Genomic DNA, 15,603 nt, shown 5'->3' on the forward strand with positions numbered 1-15,603 from the left:
TTCGATTGTCAGTTACCATCAACCGGACTTTGAGGTTAAAACCAGAAAACTTGTTAGTGTAAAAACTAATATGACTATTTTTCAAAATATCAAAGGTTTTTTTCAAAGGTCCTAATTTCCCTAAGGATCCAAATTTTCAAGAAATGTGGACTTTAAAACCCACCTTTCGACTTTGATGTGATTTCATTTCATGTGTGTACTTAAAGTGTGTGTATTACATTGTGAAATAAATAAAAGCGTGTGTACTCTAAAGGTGTGTGTATAATCAAAAAGCGTGAGTTTGATTCGTGTGTGAAATAAAAAGTGTGAGTGTGTATATATTGTGATTCGAGTGTATTTTTCATCAATGTGTGTTCACTATAGTAAATTTCAATTTCTTGTACGTCTTGCTTGAGGACAAGCAATGTTTAAGTGTGGGGATTTGATAACGCCAAAATTATACATATTTTTTGTCGTTATTTCGATCCGATTTTGTATCATTTTGTATGTAATTGTTGTACTTGTGTATTGTAATAAGTTAAAATGTGTGTATAATCCATTGCGAGTGTTGAAGCGAAGATTTATGGAAAATATTGCTGATTTTAGAAGATTCTGCGCATCTGCACCGTTTTGGCCATAACTCAGTCATACGAACTCGAAAAAGGGTGAATCCGGAGCCCAAACGTCCGTAACTCAGAGCTCTACAACATCGTATTGGAAAATTATCAATAAACAGTACCAGATTCGGCGTATCTTCCTTAGATGTGGCGCATCTGAGGCCAAAAAAGTCCCGATAGTTTCAGATGCGGAGCATTAGACATCAACAAAGCCAGATGCGACGTATCTCATTCAGATGCGGAGCATCTGAGGGCCTGCTGACAGTGTTGGATGCTAAAACGAGCTGGAATCCACCAAAAATAAAGAGATGCGGCGCATCAACTTTAGATGCGGCGCATCTGATGAATTTCTGGCCAGATTGCTTCACTTTTGAGCCTATTTAAGGGAGCCTTTGATTCATTCTTTCATACACCACAATATAGATCAGTAGTAGTCCGAGAAGGGGGTTTCCCCAGCCATTCTAAAGGGTTCTCCACCCTTTTGAGCATCAATATTGAAGAAGGAATCATACGCTACGATAGGTACTTTCGGTTTCATTTATTTTAGTGATAAGATTATGAATTCCTATTGTTTCGATTGTATTGTTGTAACCTTCATTATTTTGATTGGCTAAAGCCTTGTGTGTTTACATTAATGTAAGATTTATGGTTTGGGATTGTTCTATCTTTTAATGTTATTTAAGTTACTATGATGTTTGATTGATTAAATTACCATGTCCAACCAAAAGAACCATAGTTATGCTAGTTTGGTACTTTCCTTCAATTACATAGATTGATAACTACATGTGATACTAGGAACACAATCTATGCTTCAATACTTTTAGTAATCTAGACGGGTAAACATATACTTAATTGACGACTTTTCTATATGTTTAGATCGGTAATTGAATAAGTACTAGAACTACAGTCATGAATTTACCTCAAATGATTGTTGTAATTTAGGTTTTACGTGAGTTTAACTAGGTTGGGTCTAATTAATCTAATTAATCTAAATCAATTATGTTCTTCCATAGATCCATTGTTGTAAGTATCCATTTATTCTAATTCAATTATACAAGTTATGAATTGATTTATGTGAGTTTATCAATGTTCATGGCTTGTACTTCAACACCTAGTGATTTAGACATCTACATGTGAGTGTAGGATGGTAATTGAATAGTAACTAGATTTTACAATAGTGTAGTTTATTTAGAGTGATCTTAATAAACTAGGTTTTATGTGAATTCAACCAAGGAAGAGTCTTATTGATTAAACATAGGTAAAGAAGAACTAATGACAAGGTTTATGTGAATTTACTAAGTTTATAGCTCTCGGTTTATAGATATTGTGAGATTGATATGAACCATTTACTTGTAACTACAAAATAACGGGTTTAAGTATAAAAGAACAATCCTTATTATTTATCAAGCATTGAAGTAAACACCGCCTTCTCATCCTTGTTATTTATCCCATTTTATTTCCCGTTTGTTACTTAACAATTCTACAATTAAAACTCCCTCTTTAGAATAATTAATCGTTTAAAGTCCTTAAAACAAACTTCTCTCTGTGGATCTAACTGGTCAATTTACTTGCTAGTTACTGCATGATCGGGTTTTAGTTGCCTGTATTATGTGTTAATTATTAAGCATATTGTCTACATTTTAAAGGTTACGCCTTGACACATCAATTACATCTGAAGAAAATATATATTTATATATATTTTCATAAAGATTGTAATTAAAAGTTCTCTTGTACAAACTATTAATGATGAGAATATTTTAACGGGTAGGTAATACCCTAGAAATATTTAGATATAATATTAACATGTTACACTGTACATTCTTCAAGTCCGATTCAACAGTCATTTACTATCCTACTTACAACTACAGATATACGTATCCGTTCATCCACGAATAACCATTTTCATTCCAATTCAATTTCATATACAAATTTTTACCAATCAAAATCAAAGTTAAGATTTGGCAAGTGGCATAATGAAGAAAATAATGGACAAAATAAAATTGATTAGTAACCAATTAATTAACTATGTAAATTTTTAAATCCATGCTAACCAAATCCTAGCTAACTGTTCTTATATCCGTTATGACTATTTCCTTATTACATTTTATTTATTGTCATTTTTATTATCGCAATTAATTATCGTAATTTTAATACTCGCAATTTTATTTATCATCATTTAAATACTGTTATTTATTTTACGCACTTTAAATATCGTCATTTAAATACTGTCATAATATACTAGTCTTGGTTAATCCCGAGACAATATAATATAACCTTGATTAACTAGATTATATATTGAACTATTGGACTACTAACATTGGACTACTAACCTTGGACAATCAAAAAGTATTAAAAGAGTAGGAAATATTAATTATAACACAATTTGATTTAAAATATCGTTAATAAGTTACATCTTCTACAGTTAAACATTTCTTCAAGTTTGCCACTTGATTCCATCTTAAACATCATTTGTATCTTGACAATTACATTCTTCATTCAAACCCTTCAAACTCTTGAAAACACCTCGGATTGATAACCAAGGATTCAGATATGAGAGTGCTGATGAAGCAGCAAAAGCTATATATGGTCCTAATGACCAGAAGCTTAATAATAAAGAATGGTGTGTTGAAAAGGCTCAGTTTTGGAACTGAAAAACGTATTGAACAGACTATGAAGGAGGTTGTGGATAAATCACAAAATCTGTACTTACAGAATCCATATGATTCAGTATCTGCTGAAATTTTTACCGAATACTTTGCTCCTTACTTATTCTAAATCCTTGCAGGAAAGTTGTACAAGATCCTTTGATTCTAAATATTTTAAATTCTAAGATATCATCGTATCTTTCGTTAAAAATATCTTCGATATTTCTGAAGATACCTTCATAAATATCTTTGTCCGAAATTATCTATCTCCTCGTGCTATCTATGTTACAGCATAAAAGAAACTGTTTTAGTTTCTATCCTTCTATAAAATTTGAGTTTAAATTATGAATGATTTCTGGAGAAGTGTTGGGAGTTGAAGCATGAGTTAGTATAATATAATGACACTTGGCCAACGTGGTTACATTACAGTAAGTCATGCTGAATTTCTAATGGAACGCGATGATGATTCACATACCTTACCCTCATCATGTGTCATGTTACACGACTCTTTCATTCTACTTAACCTCTAAACGTGTTAAGAAAATATTTTCTTAATATTTCTATCTCTCCGTGAATTCTGATAATTTAACAAATCAGATCGTGCTATTACAATCTCTTTCTTAGAACATTATTGAGGATCATAATTTCCTTAATTTCCGAAGAATCAAATCTTTAGAAGATTTTCTTTAAATCCCTTGAATTCCGGAAATCAACCGTGACTACGTCAAGAGTTAAGACAAGCCTTTATTTTATTCATTTCACTCTTTTGTGATAGCTTCACCCGTACGCTTCACGTAATCGAATTGTTTTATCCTTATTACTCAATGGCGAATAAAACTCTATTTATCAACTCATATTCGTCAGGAAAACATTCTTATTGTTAGCCATGACGACCTCGATCAAATTTTGGGACGAAATTTCTTTAACGTTTAGGTACTGTGACAACCCGGAAAAATTCGACTAATTTTAAATCAAACTCTCGATACGATTTAATATTTTTAACACAACAAGCAAGGTCTATAATGTTGAGTCTCAAAATTTTTGAACTGTTTACATACATTCATTTAACCTCGATCAGTTTCGACGATTCACGAATAATTAATTAATTAATTAATTTTATATATATATATATATATATATATATATATATATATAAATGGTAATTGGAAAAATAATTTGAAATATTATATATTGTTATTGTTAGGGTTAATTATGTAAAATAATATATATATATATATATATATATATATATATATATAATTAATATTTAAAAACGTATCTATATATATAAATAAAGTATAGAGAATATATATTATGTGATTTCAAATCTATTTAGCAATGACAGTAACACTCAATAGCCATTCGATGGATATTAAATAAGTTAAATTCAAACTTATATGATTTCAAAAATAAACGGTGATCCAAAAATGTGTTATATAATTTATAGGCTTATTAGAAGTATATTTGGGAGCTATTTGTTAAATTTTAACACTTTTTATATTTTATCTGGGATCGAGCGCGGACAGTTGATTTAATATTTATTTAATAATTTTAAACAATTAATGACCGGATTTATAAAATAATGATCAGAATAAATAAAGATATTTAATATAAAAATTTGAGATTTTTCCGAGTACTTCTATCCGCTACTGATTAACGACGGAGTACGAAATTTAGTCCATGAATGACGACGGCTAATATTATCACACGTTTAAATTATTAATTATTATTATATTATGATTATTAATTTCAATTATTGTGCATAATTGAGAATTTAGATTACTATTTTTGGATGTTGTCTCCCACTAGCATTATGTTTACGGAGTATACAATGCACATAAGTGAATATTTACTTTCTGTTCTCAATCACATCTCTTCTTTATTATTTTGTTTTTCTGTTCTCAATCACATCTAATCTTTATTATTTTATTTTTAAGCAACATGATAGTCTTTATTTTTATGATACAATTGATTTTGCCTTCTTGGATTTACATACATGTGTATACGTCGTTATCCTTCATTTTCCATCTTTCACAACACCACACAAACAACCACCTTTGACTCTTTTATTATTTGATACTCCTCAAACCCGATTAGTTATTGTTTATTTTCGGTTACGATCAATTCAAGACTTATACACATCACAACCATCTTCGTGATTGTACAACATTTTCACAACTTAACCATCAAACACCACTCAACCGACATCACCTTCATCAAAGCTCATGGCAACCATCATCTTCAATCATCATCTCACTTGATTGTGTTACTACTACTCTCCTGTCCAAACGCCACCATAACCAAATAACTTTGATTATCAAAGTTCTATTGACTGCTCTTCGACTTCTAAACCCATGAAGATCGGTCACTACCTTGTACTCCATCACCTCCGTAAACCATAAACCGCCACTCACAAACATCACTACTACCATGGACAACCACCACAACCTTCTTTATTTCGACACCTATCAACCAACCATCAAACCTGCATCATAACTAGGGATGGCAATGGATCGGATATGGATCGGGTGATGCCGTATCCATATCCATATCCATTAAGTTTTTGTTCATCCATATCCATATCCATTTAATTTTAGGTCATCCATCCATATCCATATCCAATGGATTTAGCTGGTTAATGGATATCCAATGGATGTTATAAAAATGTTATAATATTTTTTAATATTTGATTAAAATAAAAATGTAGTATAGAAAAAATAAATATGACATGACATAATTAAAATCTATCCATGAGAATGTGTAATCTTTTTCGAAAATATAACAAAACTTTTTAGTTTTACTATAAAACATAGATTATGAAAAATTAAATATAAAATTTGTAAGTTTATTTTATTAGACATACGTGTTTTATTATAATATATTATAGTTATTTCATTATGGATTGAAAGAAAAATGTAAATTTAACGGTAATTAAACTTGTAATAGTAAATATGTACGTATATATCTATATTTATATATTTGTATATGTATTTCGGGTGGTAATGGATATATCTGTGGATGAAACCTTTCATCCATATCCATATCCACATCCGTTAAGGTTCATCCATATCCATTACGAAGCGGGTGAATCGGGTGGATATCCATCTGATCGGGTGACCATTGCCATCCCTAATCGTAACTACCACGGTTTCCTGTCTCTATTTCGAACAACAAAGAACACCATCCAATTCAGGTAACTCACTACTACTGCTGCGTTTTCTTTCTGTTTTGGATCGAGCAACATAGACCATCGAAAATGTTTTCTGTTTCTAGTCGACTAACAAAACCCATTTTCATCCAATCACCATCACCACTATTGCATCACCTCTTTCATCACCTCAAACCAGGTATATGGCATACTTGCGAGTATGTGGGGGGATATTCTATATGCATTAAAGTTAATGTCGATTACCAGGTGTTCATCATACGAATGAATTTTATACACTTGCGAGTGTTTTGAAACCGAAAATGAAATCTTGTGGTCTATTGAAATTATTGAAATGATTGTTTATGATAAACCTATGAACTCACCAACCTTATGGTTGACACTTTTAAGCATGTTTATTCTCAAATATGAAAGAAATCTTCCGCTGTGCATTTGCTCATTTTAAAGATATTACTTGGAGTCGTTCATGGCATATTTAGGACAGTACCTCGCAATGGGACCAAATATTGATGACTTCGTCCAGGTGGATTAGGACGGGTCTCTACATGAAGAACCCTAATTTTAATAATATCATGTTTAATAATATCATACTTTTGACGTACAAAATTGGGGTTTTTTAGAAACAGGCCTGAAAAGAAGACAATAGTTGCCTCTAGAACTTCAAGTGAATTGCGAATATATATCCTTTGGTTTTTTCTTCTTCATCTTCAAATTCATAATCTGTATTTGGCGTTGCTTCATCAGTTTAGAAAGGGAAAATATAAAAGGTTAGATTATTTAAATCAAACATTAACACTTTAACACTATATATATACAGACCCTAATATCTATATATATACAGACCCTAATATCTTGAGTAATGTAATATCAATACTCGATCATCACCCATCACCATCTGATGTTTAAAACCTAAAACTCACAATTCAATCAGACATTTTAACTGAAATCATCGATTTATAGTTTGACAGGAAGAGAGTTTAAAATCAAAATTGCAAACCGATCTGAAATCTGGTTCATTGGGATTCATTTATGGTTATTGACGATGGATTGAAATACACAATCCGCTCCGAATTGATTCGATTTCATAGTTGGATCGTTGGATAATTTTATGGTGGGAGAAAGAAGTTCCGGTGAATCGGTGATTCAGGAATAACTGAAGATGAGTGGATTAGGGTTTTGTTTTTTCTAGTGTCGTGAATGAATGAATGTTCATTAACCCCTTCTTTGTTAATTTACTCCGTGTATTTTAGAATTAAAGGGTATTTTAGAGATAGAGTGTATCTAAAGTGATTTATTAGCTAATATTTTTAGTGGATGATTAAGAACCGTTGGATTAAGGGATAGTATAACGTAATTTTTTAATCTAATGGTAATTAAGGGAGTTTTGAAAATATTTATTAGCTAATCAAGACTCTCTTTTTAATATATATATATATATATATATATATATATATATATATATATATATATATATATATATATATATAGATTATCTAAAATAAAAAATTAAGGTAATAATGTTACTTTTTAATAAAATTAGTTTTATATTTTATATATATAAACAAAAACTATATATAAATATAAATTTGGATATAAGGATCCATTATCATTCTTTGCAAGCTCTAAACGAATTTCGTCCGAACAACATCCGGTTACTAAATCACGTCAAAAGTTGTAGTTTTGTTTTTCAAAAGCTTTGTAAGCAAGTAACACGTGTTACAATCACCGTTCGCACGTGTCAACCTCTCTTCCTTGTTCAAACCCTGCAAAACCCTAGTCCATCTCAAACACCAACATTTATCAATAATGGCCATTCTCAGATCACTAAGAAAACTTGCTCAAAAAGCAACCACCAAACGACCTTTTTTCATCTCATCAACTCCCAATCCAACGTCGTTACGATCACTACGTTCTTCAATTTCCCTTTCTCGATCTTCTTTTTTTATCTCAAACCCTAACCCTAATTCATTCACTGGCCCACTTTTTCTAGCTTATCCTCCATGGAAGCTTCTACAATCAGCTACACCTTTGTACTTTCAATCCGATGTCGTTTCGATTCCTAGAGTACGGCCCATTGATTTGCTTCGAGAACGAAAGCTTCCGATCAATTTAGGGTTAAGGTTAGGCTTGGAGAAAGTAAATTCCGATGCGAATGTGAGGGAAGTGAAGAATTCAGAGAATGTTGTGACACGTGGCAATGGTGGATTGATGGATAGTTTTGTTAATTGGCCTAATTTCATTTCACTCAGTAGATTGGTTTCCGGCCCTGTTCTTGGATGGTATAACCTTCTAACTTTAAACTTTTTTCTATAATTCTGTATATATAGATATAGATATATCTTGAAATATTGTAGAAAATGGTAAAAATGGACACAAATTTACCTAGTTAACTACTTAAGTTATGATTCAGTTTTTTAAGCTACAAGTTTCCTTTATGCCAATGGTAGAGTTATAAACACAAGGTGCTTGTACTTAGAAGGTTTTAGAAAGGTCTATAATTGTACAAAGAAGAGTATTGAGTTTTGGATTATTCATACAGACTATAAAGAGATAATTCGTCGGACACGGTTGGCATTGATTATGAAAACGTCTTGTATGCATTCACGAGTTGGTATAGCGACAGTTTTGCATATAATCTACTATGTAAGCAATAAATTATATAATGAGTTTTCTGGGTTATACTTAAAATGTAACTTATGTGATGCAGGATGATAATGCAGGATATGTATCTTCCTGCATTTATTGGGCTTGCTGTTTCTGGGGCAACAGACTGGGTATGCATCTTTAGATTATTGCATGTCTGGTAAAGAGCATATCTAAATTTTTATTGTGGATCTTGTTTATTCCGTACAGTTGGATGGATATGTGGCCAGGAAAATGGGAATAAATTCAGTGGTTGGTTCGTACCTTGATCCGCTGGCTGACAAAGTAAGTGCACTTGGTTAGTTCTTTCGAGATATGGTAAATCGTGGTTGTTTGTGATAAACAGTTGTAGTTTTTATATTCTAGTGCATGCAGAGTTTCGTTATGCAGGATTTGTTGATTAAATTATGCATATAGAACTTATGGAAACTTGTTAATACAGGTCCTGATTGGATGTGTTGCGGTTGCCATGGTTGAAAGGAGTCTATTGCACCGTAAGTATGGTTTCAGACTTCTCTCTTTCTTTGTTGCAGTTCAAGTAGAGGATCCCATTTATACATACAATCTATCCGGGTTACATTCGATTGCTTAATGGGTCATATGGGTGAAGGTAACAAACTTAGGGGGGGGGGGGGGGGGGGGTGGGAATTAGTAGCACTTCGAAGTGACACATGGTATTACATGCTAATAACCTCTTCAATTGCTATATTTGAAAAGTTGCTGCTATGTTTTTTTACTAGCTATGTTAATATCAATTATGTTACCGTTCTTTAAATAAATAAATTGCCCATTGGTGTGTCAACCCAACTTAATCCTTCTCCACTTGTTCTAAATATATATTTGTGTCGGCTTGTTATCTGACCTCCATATCTTACGACTTGTAATTAGAGGTTAAGAATAACTTGCTGTGGAACATTAGTTTGTTAATTACTTAGAGAACATTTTTGTATCCCGTCTCAAATATTGTGTACTTTCTTCATTTTATAATTAAGAGGATGCAACCGTGTTCACAATGATCATAATAACTTTAATTTCAAGAAGGCCATCTTATGCTCAAAGAGTCAAAGTAGTAAAAGTTCAAAAAATACATGACTTAGTTTATGCTTATTAGTTAGGGCTCTAGTTTGTAATCTGAAGTAATTGTTCATATACACATGTAAACACTATGATACTATATTTTACACTAGCACTCCAGCAGACAGTGACATTTTGGTTCATTTCTATTTTTTTTTGCAGCGGGACTGGTTGCGCTTGTTGTTATGAGAGATGTTGCTTTAGTTGGTGGTGCAGTGTATATGAGGGCTAACCACTTAGGTTCAAAGGTGGGTTTCTGAGTGACCTGAAAAATTTATTGGTTCAGTTCTTTGTATTTATTGCCGTTTTTGTGTTCGTTTATTTCAACAGTCAAGGAGTTGGTCAGAGTTCTTTAACCTTGATGGGATCAGCCCTCAGAAAGTTGAGCCTTTAATGATCAGTAAGGTAAACATTATGTTGTAATTTATGCTTTGCTCACTTGTTATCTATCTTGAACCTGGAACGTTCTATAAAATACACTCAGGATCTTAAGTCTCAAATTATGGTAGAATCTTAAGCCTTTTGTTTTATCGGATATAACTTGTTGTTCACTAATCGTGGAATTCATTATTTATATACTTTTACAGAAACCCATATCCCCAAAAAATGTCTGATTAGTTGTTCAATACTTAAATCCATCAAGTGATCTTCCAGTAGAAAAATTGAAGAAATATTTGGGCATAATTATGATTTTCTCAATTGGTATATTGTCTTAGGTCAATACATGCTTGCAACTAGCGTTGGTCGCGGGGGCTCTTCTGCAGCCTGAGTTTGGTACTCTGGGGACCGAATCATACATCACATACCTAAGGTACTTTCTACTCGACTCCGTTAATTAAGTTTTGAATTCAATTTTTAACTTTTTTATATTGGTTTGATGCAGCTGGTTAGTGGCGTCAACAACAGTGGCTTCAACTGTAGCTTATGGTAGACAACATTTGAAGAGATCTTTTTTCGTTCAAAAGAAAGTCTAATCTGAACTTGTAAATGGTAGATGAGTTTTTGCACTAATCAACCGAGCCTAAGCTCAGTACAACAGTTGTAGCATCTATATTGACATACGTTTGAAATAGGTAGAATTAGTTGTCAATTACATTTGTAATCTTTCTCGACAAGGTTATTGACAAAGAAAATATAGTATTCTAGAAATCAAGTTTTGATCATGCTTTCGGAGCTTGCGTTTGTTTATTGATATTTCGATTACGTTTCTAGCAAGCTAGTGCTCTGGATTGCCATGGCATAATCGAAACCACAAATATACGGAACGTGACCTCTAAGGATAAAATGAAATACTGCTCCGAAATTGTGATTGGGGTATTAAAGAAATGTGTACGGCTTGACTGAGTTTATATAGGATAGGATCTGATTAAAATGTATACGATAAGAATGTTCGTCAAGAGCCTAAATACCATTTATAGGAGGTAATAAAACGTGAAGATTTATGTTAAATAGAAGTTAGTATGGCCTAAATACCATTTATAGGAGGTAATAAAACGTGAAGATTTATGTTAAATAGAAGTTGGTATGGTTAGGAACATAATGTCAATTCTGTGAACAGGATTATCAAAAATTGAAGGGGGTTTAAGGGATTTGAACCCGACGTGAATCGAACACGCAACCTTCTGATCTGGAGTCAGACGCGCTACCATTGCGCCACGGATCCCCTCTGCTTATATCTCTTATTCTTTTATTTTATATATACAATAACAGTAAATATTAATAACCAATAAACAATTAAATAAAAAATAAGATGTGAAGGAATCTTGTTTATAATACTAATAGGTTTTTAAAAGATGTAAAACTCTCAAATAAGTTTGTTTATCCGATTTTAGGTTTTTGTTGATGATTATCACGCTGCTTGCTGACATTAACAAATTATATTTTGAAAAGATAATTTACATTTTGAAATGGCAAGTAGAAGCAATTCAGATTACATTTTGAAAAAAGACAAATAGAAGCAATTTAGATTCAACATAACCCACTTGTGCTGGTTGTGATAATCGATCTCCAAAAGCTAATATCGATAAACTATCGTTATTGGCTAAGTATTAACTGAAAGGGTTAAAGCTACGAATAAGTCATATGCCTTCACTTTTGTTCTCATTTAATCTATATATCCAAAAATACTATTGTAGACTATAAACTTATTATTTATGTGTTAGAGCACTAGGAGTCGTTCGGTGTTAAATCTCAGTGTTAAATTTAACACTGAGGCCAAAACAGGGGAAATGGTTCAATGTTAAATCTCAGTGTTAAATCATTATTTAATTACTTTTTTAATACTTTTAATAATATTATTTAGGTTAATTATATATTAAAAATATAAAAACAAATGCAATACTAAATTTCATTAATTAAAAAATTACATTAAGTTAAAAAAAAAAAAAACAATACTTAATAAAAAAACACACTTATTAAAAAAAAATACATTACTTAATAAAAAACACAATACTTAATCCGACTCCGTCTCTGACTCCGACGTCTCACGATTAGCCCATACATGTTCAACCAAATCCGATCGTAGGCCCTCATGCACTTTCCTATCTCGTAATTCTTTCGTCCTCCTCCTGTAAGTTTCGCACATCTCGATCCAAGTTGTTTGCATATTATGAACGGGTTCGTAAACCCAATCATTTTTTGTTAGAGCAAAACCATTATCTTCAACAATTATGTTGTGTAAGATAATGCACGTATACATCATTTGTTTCATTACATTGACGCTATATGCCCTTGCTGGTTGTTGTAGTATATGCCAACGCCCCTGTAAAATACCAAAAGTCCTCTCAACATCCTTGCGTGCCGCTGCTTGTTTCTTCGAAAAGTACTTACGTTTTTCATCATTTGCACTTGAAAACGCCTTAACAAATGATGCCCACCCGGGATATATACCGCCCGCTAGATAATATCCTCTTTTGTACTCAACCCCATTTACAGTAAAAGGAATATCTTCTGTTTCTTCATTAAGCATTGAGTTGAAGAGATTACTAGCGTTCAAGACGTTTAAGTCGTTGTTTGAACCCGCAACTGTCATACTCCGTCCTAATCCGTCTGGACGAAGTCACCAACATCTGGTTCCATTGCGATGATCGACTCCAAATAATGTCCTTAAATTGAGCAAAATGCACAGCGGAAGATTTCTTTCATACCTGAGAATACACATGCTTTCAAGTGTCAACCAAAAAGTTGGTGAGTTCATAAGTTTATCATAAAACAATAAAATTCATCATTTTGATAGACCACAAAATTTAAATACTGCATGATACAAATGAGCCCGAATCCTATAACCACCTGTAATGTACATGCTATATCTTTTAAATACAGTACATCTTTCTCGTGTACGAAACCATTTTCATAAATCATAGTAACCGTACACATATCTTGTGCACAAAAATAACATACACATAACCTGTGTATAAAATCATTCTCTCGATATATAACATTCACATCAACTGGTGGCAATTATCATGTCCACATAATTCAAGGGTGGCAATTATCATGTCCACATAATTCAATGGTGGCAATTATCATGTCCACATAATTCAATAGTGGCAATTATCATGTCCACATAATTCAATAATAATCCGCAGAACTTCTGTCTGCATAATAATTCATTCGAGGAATGTTTTGCTTGTGTCTATCTCGTCAAACATTTATAAAAGCATTTCATGTATTCGCAGTCCAAAATATATTTCAAAAGCATTTAATAAAGCAGTTGTAAAAACAGCGCATGTATTCTCAGTCCCAAAAATATAAAGAGTAAAAGGGAGCAAATGAAACTCACCATACTGTATTTTGTAGTAAAAATACATATGACTACATTAAATAAGTGTAGGGTTGGCCTAGGATTCACGAACCTATATCAGTTATATATATATTAACACATATGATTGTAATCGAATAATTTATATATTATTAGTGATATAACTGCTATTTTAATAATTTATGTGTTTCATTATTGATTTAAATTTATTTATTTTATATACTTTAAATAATTTATAAAATATTAGTATAGTTTTATTAAGTATATTTTTATATAAGTAACTTTTATTGTAATAATAATAATAATATTAATAGTAATATTGATAATAATAATAATAATAATAATAATAATAATAATAATAATAATAATAATAATAATAATAATAATAATAATAATAATAATATGGTTTTTATAAAAAAAATAATAATGATACTAGTAACAATGGTAATAATAAAAATAATAATATTAATGTTAAAAATAATAATAATAGTGATAATAAAATAATAATGATCAAAATAATAGTAATAATGATAATAAAAATAATGATAATAATATTTAAGATGATACTTTTAATAATAATGATAATTCTAAATATAATAATAATTTTTAATATATAATCATATCATATTTATATATATAATAAACGTACTTAAATTATCTATTAATATTAATGATTAGATTGAGTACATATACATATACATATACATATATGTATATATATCAATGAGTATATATATATAAATCTTTATGTATAAGTGTTATTATAATCCTTACCATTATAACTACATAATATAAGTTTTAGCCATAAATATGTATATATATATATATATATATATATATATATATATATATATAAATATGATTATTAGTTTTCTTTAAAATCTACGTTTTATAGATAACGTTTTATTAGTCCTTGTTTAAGTTATATGTATATACATATTAGTTCATACACCTACAACTTATATAACATAATAATTATAATCATAGTAGTTATAATATAATGGTAATAAACTTATGAAGCTTAGGTTGCAATTTATACCATCGGTTTGAACGAACGAGACGATCGAGTGGAAATTGTGCTAGAAAGGAAAACAAGATCCGAATGTGTTTCGATTTCTCAGTGTTACTCGAATAGATCCCACGAAAACTGTTGGGTATTCTTGATAAGGCCCAACATATTTAATATATTTGAAACCCAAATTCATTAGTCCATTAAAATGACCCATCTATTTGATTAATTTGGATCCAAAAGCCGATCACTTAACACTTAATGGGTTGTGGTCTATTTCAGTCGACATACACAACACACAGATATGTTTTGGTCGTCCATCAGTCATCAAGGTTTCATCCTCTTCTTCGTGGGTCGATCAAGAATAGAAAAGGTACAGCAGAAGTAGCAACCAATCGATCACCATTAATCAAATCATTATGATTGTAACTATCGATCTCTTTCTGTTTCATCTCATCATCATCGATATCTATCTTCTAATCTCACTTAACATCATCATCGTCTATATCGTCCTAATCATCATCAAAATCTTACATCACCATCACCGTTATCATTACTTTAACTATCATCATCGATTATCATTATTATTGTACAGTTTCATCATCACCATCATCATTCTTGTTGTAGTCTAACCGAAAAGAAAAGAGAATGGATCACGACCCAATATGCACATATGGCAGCCTAACTTAAAATGGCTAATTCTATACGGC

At 31.3% G+C, this 15,603-nt stretch overlaps 2 protein-coding genes and 1 non-coding gene across 3 annotated transcripts; 1 reads left to right on the forward strand and 2 right to left on the reverse strand.

The window, feature by feature from the left end:
- Positions 1 to 8,035: 8,035 nt before the first annotated feature.
- Positions 8,036 to 11,234, forward strand: LOC139843500 (cardiolipin synthase (CMP-forming)). The gene is made up of 8 exons (XM_071833599.1): positions 8,036 to 8,686; positions 9,115 to 9,181; positions 9,261 to 9,335; positions 9,493 to 9,544; positions 10,287 to 10,372; positions 10,455 to 10,529; positions 10,841 to 10,935; positions 11,008 to 11,234. The coding sequence occupies exons 1-8, from the start codon at positions 8,214 to 8,216 to the stop codon at positions 11,096 to 11,098; spliced, it is 1,014 nt and encodes a 337-aa protein (XP_071689700.1). The 5' UTR covers positions 8,036 to 8,213; the 3' UTR covers positions 11,099 to 11,234.
- A 481-nt stretch (positions 11,235 to 11,715) lies between these two features.
- On the reverse strand, positions 11,716 to 11,787 carry TRNAW-CCA (transfer RNA tryptophan (anticodon CCA)). Its single transcript has one exon. It is a non-coding gene; the product is annotated as a tRNA-Trp (tRNA).
- A 789-nt stretch (positions 11,788 to 12,576) lies between these two features.
- Positions 12,577 to 13,155, reverse strand: LOC139841583 (uncharacterized). The gene has a single exon (XM_071831797.1). The coding sequence runs from the start codon at positions 13,153 to 13,155 to the stop codon at positions 12,577 to 12,579; it is 579 nt and encodes a 192-aa protein (XP_071687898.1).
- Between the last annotated feature and the right edge of the window lie 2,448 nt (positions 13,156 to 15,603).

Source organism: Rutidosis leptorrhynchoides, chromosome 4, assembly GCF_046630445.1.
Source record: "Rutidosis leptorrhynchoides isolate AG116_Rl617_1_P2 chromosome 4, CSIRO_AGI_Rlap_v1, whole genome shotgun sequence".
Lineage (NCBI taxonomy): Eukaryota > Viridiplantae > Streptophyta > Magnoliopsida > Asterales > Asteraceae > Rutidosis > Rutidosis leptorrhynchoides.

What these genes read in the sequence shown, in the direction of transcription:
- LOC139843500 (XM_071833599.1), top strand. Translation starts at nt 8,214, where the DNA reads ATGGCCATTCTCAGATCACTAAGAAAACTTGCTCAAAAAGCAACCACC. An exon ending in TTTCTGGGGCAACAGACTGG is followed by an intron (nt 9,182 to 9,260) that starts GTATGCATCTTT and finishes TATTCCGTACAG; the next exon opens with TTGGATGGATATGTGGCCAG. An exon ending in CTAACCACTTAGGTTCAAAG is followed by an intron (nt 10,373 to 10,454) that starts GTGGGTTTCTGA and finishes TTATTTCAACAG; the next exon opens with TCAAGGAGTTGGTCAGAGTT.
- LOC139841583 (XM_071831797.1), bottom strand. Translation starts at nt 13,155, where the DNA reads ATGACAGTTGCGGGTTCAAACAACGACTTAAACGTCTTGAACGCTAGT.